The sequence below is a fragment of the Watersipora subatra genome, chromosome 6 (genome assembly GCF_963576615.1).
Source record: "Watersipora subatra chromosome 6, tzWatSuba1.1, whole genome shotgun sequence".
In the NCBI taxonomy this organism is placed as follows: domain Eukaryota; kingdom Metazoa; phylum Bryozoa; class Gymnolaemata; order Cheilostomatida; family Watersiporidae; genus Watersipora; species Watersipora subatra.
Window position 1 is genome coordinate 2,446,221 of NC_088713.1, and position 11,403 is coordinate 2,457,623.

The 11,403-nt window shown below is 40.4% G+C and overlaps 1 protein-coding gene across 1 annotated transcript; it reads right to left on the reverse strand.

Moving 5' to 3' along the window:
* Positions 1 to 10,172: 10,172 nt before the first annotated feature.
* On the reverse strand, positions 10,173 to 11,192 carry LOC137397955 (uncharacterized). The gene has a single exon (XM_068084050.1). It carries the CDS (start codon positions 11,190 to 11,192, stop codon positions 10,173 to 10,175), a length of 1,020 nt encoding a protein of 339 aa, XP_067940151.1.
* Positions 11,193 to 11,403: the final 211 nt, after the last annotated feature.

An 11,403-nucleotide genomic window follows, 5' to 3' on the forward strand; every position in this document is an offset into this window, starting at 1 on the left:
CAAACGACTTGGTTCTCACAATCGGAACTAACTCACATATCTTCAGAGCCACTCCCAACTGTCCCGAAGTCGGGACAAACATCCAGAAATTACCAGGTTAAAACCCGGGTTCTGAGAATGAATCCTTGTGGCGATCCACAACATACTTCATAGATTAGATAGTATAAGCACCTTGTCTCATGCCAGCTGCCATCATGGCTGCTTAGGCTCCCTGGAACATGGAAGCGGCTTTTGTGGGAACATTGAGCCCAGATCTTTCTATCTTGGTACAAATGAACCTCCAGTGAATGGCTTCTTTGTTTGTGACCAACTTTTCACGCTGGTCGGAATAGCATTCGCAGAGAGTGCACCATTGAAATGTGTAAGCTCATGATCACTTGCAGGTAGTAAAACTGCATCGCTTAGAATTGAGTGTCATATCAAGTGATGTAGACTAGCAAATTAACATTATACATATCCAGGTAATTTAATTATGATGTAAACCAACTGTTATCTGAAACTAAAGCACTTGTTAAAATAAGTACAGGCCAGAATGGGCCGGCTAAAAGGGTTATAAAGCACCCACTGTCCTGGACATTGAAACAGAAAGTTCTCCAAAAGTAGAGAAGGAATATGCCTTGATTGTTTTATTATTAACTCTCTTCGGGTATTATATCATGTAGTACAAAAGTACAGCCAAAATTTTATATCGTATATTTCCCTGTAAAGAACGGTTCTTTTTTAAAGAAATAATTGTCATTATGACCTAAGTGTTCGCTACTTGTTTTGCACTTGAGAGTGAGTTGCATACATCTTCTTCAATTTAGCTTATACAATTCGGATTAAAGGGTTGCACTGATATTTATACAGTCTGCCATCGGCTGTAGTATTGAATCTGAATTATCAGCTCTTACCGGTGTTGTGTTGATATATAATGTCTGTCATCAGCTGTGATATAGTCTGTTTTATCAGTGATTACATTATTTGTGTTGGTTATTTATAGTCTGTTATCAGCTGTGATATAGAGTCTCTTTTATCAGTGATTACACGATTTGTGTTGGTTATGCATAGTCCATTATTGGCTGTGATAGCCTGTGTGGTTAACTCTTGTTGGAGTTGCTTTGGTATACACAGTCACACTCATATACCTATGATAAAGAGAATTTGCACTTTCATTTTGCTGGTTGTGCAAAACTGCGGCTAACTATCAGAAGTTTTTTGGCAACTATAACACAATGTCATTTCTTGTTTGGCGGGTATGGGGATTGTCTTGATTTTATTTTAGTTCTGTATCAGAAATGAACCCATAGTCACACAATGCTGGCTGGTGTTTACTAAAAAGCACATACTAATTGTACGCTATAGAAAAATTAGTATGGCTAAATGACATTTTCATTTATTATTTGTGAGGTTTTGGCACATAACTTTGTCCATGCATGATTTCATTGATGCGATTGGTTGGAATGATGAGTTGAAAAAAGTTTTAAACAGGCTTACTAAAAGTTATAGTGAAAGCGAAGATCGAACCTAATATGAGATAAAATTTCAGTGATAAAAAGTTGAAATTCAGTAAAATAGTTCAAAATACATACTAATGTAAGATATGTCAATCTTGACCTTTGAACATTGCGATACTACCCTTATATGACAGCTAACATTCCATTCGGATGGTTGTGACCACAATCTGTGTACTGTGGATTAGAATTGATGTAAGCAATACCCTCATTTATAGCGTCAATGCACTGACTGCTTGTGTACGCTCTACCATGATGCTGCAAAGCACTCAGTTGCCCTCTGTGCTAATGTGAATCTCCACTGTCTGGCCGTTGTGACCTGACAAAATTATAAACATATTATTCATTCCTGTCTCAATATATCTTGCGTTTGGCTGTTTTTCTAGTATGAGTCACATGTTTTGTGTTGTCAAAACTATATAAAAGTATGCAGTTTTTATTAGATCAACACTTTTTTGGTTTTATAATCCTCGTACTTGTTGTTAGTCTATTAATAAACGCTCGTAAGACAAGACTCTATCTCTGGGGTACTTTAGGCTTTGGGAGTCAAAAGCCACCGTAGGGCAGCATAGCACGCTGTCACATTTGGTGTCAGAAGTGGGATTCTATAGAATTGATAGAATCCCAAGGACACTGCCAGAATTTGAGATGTCAGAGAGAGAAGGATCACAAATCGCTTGTGATGAGTATTTGGAGCGATCTGATGCTGAAGGACCAGCAGCTGACGAGTTCAGAGATCAAGTCAACGAAAGATTTGCCGGCGTTGGAGAAACCATCGACGAACAGAGAGATGCCTTGGCCGGTGTAGCCCAACAGACCGGGAAAATCGAGGAGATGATCAAGCTCCTGACGACACAAGTTGCCCAATGTTACTGGCAATGCCAAGAAAGACCACGAATCAGAGGCAAGTTTTGACATACCTCAGCCTATTAAAAGTGATTCAAACTTACGAAGAGAATGGGTTAAATTTGGCCTAAAATTCACAGGTAGGTCACTCGACGGTTTCGAGAGCTTCGCCATGCAACTTGAAACTTGCTGTTTACTGCACGAAGTCCCAAAATCGTCATATGTATGAATCCTACAGCTATACCTTAAAGGTCTAGCATCGGCATACCTTAAAGACATAATTAAGACTGAAGGAAGTTCAGTTTCGTACCAGCGAGTAAAAATCCTTATGAAAAATAAATTAAACGCAGTTAAAGGAGAGCAACAAATTGCCATGGAAGTCTCTGCAGTGAGGCAGGGTGAAAATGAGAGTCAGAGAATATTACGACAAGTTCCACAAAATAGTTGCTAGTGGATCTGTGGGGGAAGAGAACCCCTATGTTCTTTTACATTTTCGAGCGAGTTTCGAGGCCGGAAATAAAAGACAAAATCATAGGCATACCGGGAAAAACCCTTTCGGAAATACTAAAAGCTGCGGTTAGTGTTGAAACGGCTTTGGTGGTTGACAAAAAAGTGGCTGATGTATCTGTCAACTTGAGCAATCAAGTCAGACCTAACCCGAGTGTAAACAAACGCTTTGATAAACCAGCAAGAAAATGCTTCATATGCCAATCTATAGTACAACTTTCAATCATATAGCTAGATTCTGTGACAGAAAAACTAGTAATCTTAGATACCAGCAGCCTAGACAGGAACACCCTAATAAGATCAGGTTCACTCAGAACCAACATGGTAAGTCTAGTATTAATAAGCAAATCTCTTTTGTTTTAGCTGATTCTTCTACTGATTTACCGTCAACCACTCCTAATGCTGATCCTACTGTCACTGAAATCCTGAACTCTACCAACGATAACTTTACTATCGAATATGTATCTGCTAGTTGAATCATCAATTCCCCTACTATTTCGTTGACAAATTCATCAAATTCACACCTGATTCTTGGACTATCAATAGCTGCCCCTTTGTCTATTATAATAATTACCGATATTGTATTAATCTATCGACTGTATATAAAAAGGCGAAATCATAATCAGCAACTTACAACTAATCAATCGCTCTCGGACAATTATCAAATATTTCTGCAATGATTGACAGCGAAGAAGAAGACGTTATGTTTGATAGAAGCCATGATTCTAGAGGTAATGATTGGGTTCCACAAAATGGCTTATTTGGATTGATTTATTTGAGAAATTTAATTATCTGAGGTGAATCTCAGTCTAAATTGGTCTTCTAAATTCGTGTTGTAAAGAGCACACAATTCTCAATGTCAGCTATATTAGCTGGCAGTTTCAGTTCCCCTCCTTCAGCAACAGGAATCTAGACACCAACATATAGAAGCAGAAAATCTCCAGCCTACCAGACAAATATCAGTGAATTCACAGCCATCTGACGAATGGGATGACAACATACTGCAGGACCACTCAAATCTGAGTTAAGTTAAAATTAGCATCACTTCAGGGTTACGTGATTAACTTTGACACCCTCTCCGAACACTACATAAATGATGGGTTGGTTCTAGTGAGCTGTGCAGCCACTATACTTGATTTTTGAGCTACTGCCTATGGATTGTTTTGTGTTAGACATATCTACTTGTTATGTGACATTTTTGTGAGTGGATAGAAGTAAAAAAAGGAGTAATTAGAATCAAATGCTACATAAGCTTAAAATTTTAATTTTTTTATAACCTTAGTTTCAAGCCTGACAAGTAGGGTAAGGCTTCACTTAGATAGGATTTTTTTTAATTATTAGTTTTGGGTATACTGTTGTTCTTATTTTTTATTCCTAGGAAGCGGCAACTTTATCTACAAAATACATGCTGACAGCACATAGCGATTCATGAGCCATCGACAAGATATATCAGGGGACATCCTGTAGCATACAAGTTTGGGTGTTCGCGAAAATTATGGTACAATGGCAGACATACAATAAAATAACAGTTACTATACATACAATTCAGAAGTCATTATACAAACGATACTTCAGCTACGTCAACACATGACGCCCAACAATAACCATGACAGATCAACAACCAACAACCCCTCTAGACGAGAATTACACCCGTGACGTCATCTAAGGAAGAAGGTGTAAGATAAGTCAATCTTGACCCTTGAACATTGCGATACTACCCTTATATGACAGCTAAAATTCCATTCGGAAGGTTGTGACCACAATCTGTGTACAGTGGATTAGAATTGATGTAAGCAATACCCTCATTTATAGCGTCAATGCACTGACCGTTTGTGTACGCTCTACCATGATGCTGCAAAGCACTCAGTAGCCCTCTGTACCAATGTGAATCTCCACCGTCTGGTCATTGTGACCTGACAAAATTACAAACATTATTTATTCTTGTCTCCTTAATATATCTTGTGTTTGGCTCATTTTTCTACTTTGAATCATGTGTTTTGTGCTGTCAAAACTATATAAAAGCATGCAATTTTTATTAGACCAACACTTTGGTTTTATAATCCTCGTACTTGTTGTCAGTCTATTAATAAACGCTCGTAAGACAAGGCTCTCTTTCTCTATCTCTGGCGTACTTTAGGCTTTAGAAGTCAAAAGCTACTTTAGGGCAGCATAGCGCGCTGTCACACTAAGGCTTGGCTTTAAGTGGGTATGTTTAGTAAGCTCAACTTAGTTGAGGTGAATTCAAAGTTCACATTATACGTTCATTTGTCTTGAAGATAAGAACTTCTACGGCACATTAAAATGTTACCTTTTATTGCAGATCATAGCATCTAATACAATGAAGCTTCTGTAGGTAACCATAGTTAGGATGGTTAACATACTATTTTGTTACTAGTTTTTAATATGTAAAGCACTTATACAAAACACACCCGGGAACGGATCAAAATCGTACCCTGAGGATGCACTGTTCCTGTATGACTGAAGGTTTGTGCTCAACTCAGGCAACCAACGTATTTGTCACATTCAGGACTCACATAGAAGCCTACCGGTATTGCAAGTCAGGATCATGAGATGGGCTGTAAAGCTAGCGATTAATACATCTGATGAACGCCATCCCCCAGCAACATATAATTGTTGTGTGAATGCCCTTTTAAAGGAGTCCTTAAAAATGGTGGAGACTTCATAGAATATTAACAAGTAGGCGAGGGAGGCTCGCGGATGCCGCCTTGACCTAAAGGAGTTAATTCTTGCGACAGCTAGAGAGATAGGACATCATAATCGGGATGACAAACAACTTTGCATTGTTTCACATTACATCAGGATAAGCTGGTCCAGTGCTGAGGTAAGTGTTTGACAACAGGGTCAGCATTTCCAAGTAAAGTTCCAGAACCTTCTTCATAGAAATGGCATGAAGTGTTATCTCTACTTCTTACTATCCCTTGGCCAATGGAGAGGCCAATAGTCTGTTTAGACAATCAAACTGGCCCTACCAATGAGTGGTGATAAGTTCTCTGAAAACCATGCTTCACAAAAGTTCTGGCTAGTTTACTGGACATCATCTCACTGTATCACTGAGGCCACACTGTCAGAATTCATGATTAGTCGTAGGAGCAAAATCAAGCATGACTTAGTGAAACTAGGTTTAAGGGAACAAATGCCACAAGCTAGCAGAGGGCCAAACGTGAGAAAGTCTGGATGGCTGCAGTATGTAGTGTTAGAAAAAAATGTTCCGTGTCTTAAAACATTCAGGTTGAAGGAAGGGATGAATTGGTCAAATAATACCTGTTTTGTAGATCGTCTGATGTCATGCGACACCGGAGATGCTCATGAGAGAGGTGAAAAACTAGATGACAACGTAGAGCTGCTTGAAGATATTGCGCGATGTAACGACAATTTGCCTGTAGCTCTTTCTTTTGCAGGAGGACACTGTAGAGGGAGCAAGAGACGAGATGCTGACTGAAGATGGCGGCAGGGCACCAGCAAGGACATGACACACTGAGGTACCAAAAACTAGTACTGCTGCTAGTTTGCTGTGGTGAGTCTTGATCGACAACAAGTGAGTAAGATGCCAGCGGCAACACCAAGATCATCAAGAAACTACAAGCCTCCTCCTATTACCTACTAACTGTCACCTACTGTTACATGTTGTATTTGTATGTCTACGTGCGTAGTCACATACTTTATGGTATTGCTTTTACCGGTGCTACGCAAGTGCTATTGTTTTTTTCTTTTTGGCCACACCCAATATGAACATAAGAGTCATGCAGGCGCCGCTTTTGGTTTCTTGCTGGGTGACAAAACATGGCCCCCAAAATACTGTCCAAAGGGTAATGTTCAAAATCCTGTTGGTCAGCCTGTTGTACTTAACTAGCATTTGTTAATACTTCAGCCTTGATGTATTGGTGCTATGGTGCAGTGCAACTAACTATTATTGAGGCAAATCTCTTGCTCCGTTAGGTGCGTGTGTATAACTAACTTTATTACAACAAGATATCGGCATATAAAGTTTTACAATGATGATGATGACATGATGATTACACACAATCAAAACATACAGGCAGCCACAGTTGATGGAAATAACATTCAGTATCCGGTACAAGTCTAATGAGCTAAACAGCAAACACAACAACCCTTTCCTTCTTTAGATAGAAACACACAATAATGATTTAATAAAAGAAAACAATATTTATGTTGCGTCTCTAGAAATATGAAGCATAGTATATAAGAGACACACAGAAGGTTAGAAAGCTCTAAAATGAAAAGCAGACTATAACATATATTACACCCAAATAAAACTTCATAGTAGAACTCAGACTATAGCTCACATATAGCACAAGCGAACTATAAGTGGAAAGCAAACTACAACATATAAACCTGTGTGATTATGATAGTGGAATTTTTTTTTAGTGGATTAGCTGATGGCATGATCTAATGAACTCTGTAATCATCAAATCATATGGGTGGACAACTTTGTCGAGAAGACTGCCGCTGGACCTGATCCCCCATGTGCAAACCCCCAGATTTGCCCCCACGACACGGGTACCCTCAGCTTCACCCTCGCTCTGCGCCGGCAAACGTTTGGCAAAAGAAATATTACGCTGTACCCTGCTACTACTTTCTTCATTTTCACAAATTATCTCAGAGCCCTCTATGCCTACTACTGTGTATGGTTTAGCCCCAAATGTAGTGTCAAGCTTGTTGGACTTAGTTTGTTGTAACAACACTTTGTCGCCCACTACAATGTCAGTATCTCTAGCCCTAACTCTCACATCTGCATGCACCTTCGCTTTTGTTTCAATCACTGCATCTCTATCTGCGGCAGTTTGTTGCAGTGATTCAGCACTAGTCTCAATATTTACACTAGGTAGCTTAGTTGTCATCTCTCGGCCAAACAAGAGAATAAAAGGTGCTACACCTGTCGTACTGTGTGGTGTAGACCTATAGGCAACCAAAAATTTCCTAAGCTCCTTATGTAATGGCAAACCGTTATTGTACGCTATCCTCAATGATTTTAGCAATGTGCGATTCACTCTTTCTACACCTCCATTGGCCTGTGGCCAGAGGGGCGTGGTTGAAAACCACTTGACACAATTTTCTGTCAAGAAATCTTGAAACACTGTGGAAACAAATTGAGAACCATTGTCTGTTCTTAGAGCACTTGGAATGCCATATCTAGCAAATGTCACATCAAGAAAGTCCACAATTTTGTTAGCCATAATTTGTTTCATAAAAGCAGCTTCGAAAAATCTGCTATGATAATCTGCTACTACCAGAATATGTTGACCTGTAGGCAAAGGCCCAAGAATATCCATACTAAGGTAGTCCCAAGGCTTTTCCGGAAATTTAGTCATTGACAATGGTGCAGGTGGGTCAGGGGAGCTGACTTTTAAGCAATCTACACAAGACTTGCATGCTTTTTCACAGTCACTATCTATCCTGGGCCACCAAACTTTGGATCTAATTCTCTGCTTCGTTTTGACTAGCCCTTGGTGACCTTCATGCGCCAAGTCAAGTGTACGACTTCTCAAGCTAATTGGCATTACGATTCTATCTCCCCTTAGCAATACCCCTTCGCATTCAGCAAGTTCAGTTCTGACAGCTGCGTATGCACCGCTATACCTAGTCAAATTATTAGCCTTTAATGAGTCCATAACATTAGTAATCTCTGAACATTCCAGTGATGCCTTCCTAATGTCATCCCAGGTCATTGCACTAGACACAGCTGCCTTAGCCACACTTCCCACATGGGCCTCAGTTACATGCATAACTCTGTTTGTCTGTGACAAGTTCTTAAAATTTGAACACAACCTAGACAATGGGTCAGCAATGTTGCACTTCACAGACTTGTACAACACCCTAAACCTAAAGCAATGCAACCTTAGTGCCCACCTCTCTAGCCTTGATGAAGGCTTAGAGTTCGCCCTATTAAGAATTGTCTCAATAGGTTTGTGGTCTGTTACTAGCTCGAATTCATTGCTCAGTAAGTAAAGTCTAAAGTGCTCGCATGCAAATACTAAAGCGAGTGCCTCACGTTCCGTTTGGCTATACCTACGCTCTACTTCTGACAAGCTCCTATACCCATAGGCCACTACTCTGTCCCTACTAGCATTCTTCTGCAGTAATACAGCACCTAAGCCATATGGGCTAGCATCTGCCACGACCACAATCTTAGCGCTTGGGTCAAAATGTGCAAGTGTCTCAGCCTTAGCCATGGAAGACTTTATCTTGTCAAAGGCCTGCTGCTGGTCGGCACCCCACTTAAATTTCACTTCCTTGTGTGTCACGCGTCTAATTGGCTCAGCAATCGTGGCTAGGTCAGGTACAAATTGACCTACAAAGTTCACCAGCCCCATAAAACTACGGCAATCTGAAGCATTTTCTGGCCTTGAAAATGTCAGTATAGACTCTACCTTTGCAGGATCAGCAGATATCCCATGTTCCGAAACTACATAGCCCAGAAACTTAATTGAATTCAAGTGGAATTGGCACTTTCTACTGTTTAGTGTTAAACCTAACTTCTGTAGCCTATTCAGCAGTGCTAACAAGCGTTTGTCATGTTCCTCTCAGCTTTCTGCATGCAAAATCATATCGTCCGCCATGTTTTGAATACCTTCTAGCCCCGACAAAGCTGTTTGGATAGTGTACTGAAATTGTTCAGGCGCACTGTTTAAACCCATAGTTAGTCTCTTGTACTTATACAAGCCGTAAGGTGTGATAAAAGTCGTTATATCTCTACAGCTTTCATCCAACTCAATTTGATGGAAACCTTGTTTTAAGTCAAGTTTTGAGAAAACTTTAGCCCCCTGCAAACCAACAAGCATTTCTTTAGTAGTGGGTAACGCGTGGCACTTTCTAACTATTGCTTTGTTCACAAGTCGCATATCGACGGTTTGGCGGACCTCCCCCGAGTCCTGTAGGACACAAACAAGCGGGCTCACCCATGTGGTACCAACCCCAGAGACAGGCTCTACTACATCGTTGTCCACCAGTTCTTGGAGCTTTGACTTAACTTTTCTCTATAACCAAATAGCAATCTCCTAACAGGCTGCGCTACAGGGTTCACATCTCTATCAATGTGCAGTTTCAATTTCACGCCTTACAATTTCCCCACTCCATTGAAAACTCTAGGAAACTGTTTCAAAATGTCATTTGTGCTGTCAGGCAAAATGCACCCAATGACTGCATCAGCTTTCAACAAAATAAGACCTAGTGCCTCCGCAGTCTCATAACTCATTAAACATCTAGCATCACCTTTGAACACATAAAAACTAGAAACAACAGAATTGTCACACACAGCAATGTTTGCTCTAAAAAAGCCTAAAACATTCAACTTAGTGTTTGTTCCATAGCCAAATAATTGCTTGTCTGCTGGCAGCAGTCTAACCTTGTAGACAGTTTGTCATATACACTAAACGGAACTATGTTTTCACAAGCTCCTGTGTCTATGATGAATTGAACTACCTGACCTTCTAACTTCACAGTACATCTTGGAGTCTTTACTTGTTGTCGCTGCTTCACCGCGTATAGTCTACTCTCATCATCTGTTGATACATTGGAGTCCTCAACAGCTTCATCATTGTCCACATTACCTACTTGTCCGTTATTATCCTTGCAGAATTTAGAATTGGCAAAGTGCCCAATTTTACCACATTTGTTACATTTCTTCCCTCTAGCTGGGCAGGATCTGTCATTGGCTACATGATTTAGCTTGCCACACCGAAAACATCTACGGCTTACCGACTTCTGCGATGCGGTACCTCCGGTGGAAGAAGTCTGCTGTGAGCGCTTAGACCTAACTGATTGCACAGCCGGTCCATCGGAGTTAGAGGATGCTGATAAGTTACTAAGTTTATTGTTGAGCTCTATTTCTTGAGCCCTATCTACTATTCTATCAATGTCCTCACTGTGGGTAGATGGCATGTCGATCAGTTTGTCTAGTATTGAAGGGTCATTAATCCCACTGTGGAACTGCTCAACTAAATTTTCGTTCAATGTTGTGCCAAAGTCACAATACCTTGAAGCATTCTTTAAGTGCGCCACAAAGTCGCTGACAGACTCATCTTCCGCTCGTCTTACTTCACGGAACCTCGCTCGTTCTGTCATCCTGTTGTGAGTACTTTTAAAATGTCTTAGAATATCGACAAGTTCCTGGTATGTCATAGTTGACGGTAGTCCTGGAGTGGCATGGTCTCTAACTAAAGAATACTGTTTTTCGCTAAGACCTAGCAGCAGTGTGTGTACCTGAACCTCCGGCATAACTTTCTGTACTAAGAAATAACTTTGTAGCCGCTCCAAGAACACATCCACTCCTCCTTCCGACAACGATGGTATAGATGCACCAGCCATAATAATTAATCCACAGCGGTGTAACTGAATCCACACCCAGGTCCTCTACTGTTTATCCTCGTCGCCAATTGTTGTACTTAACTAGCATTTGTTAATACTTCAGCCTTGATGTATTGGTGCTATGGTGCAGTGCAACTAACTATTATTGAGGCGAATCTCTTGCTCTGTTAGGTGCGTGTGTATAACTAACTTTATTACAACAAGACATTGG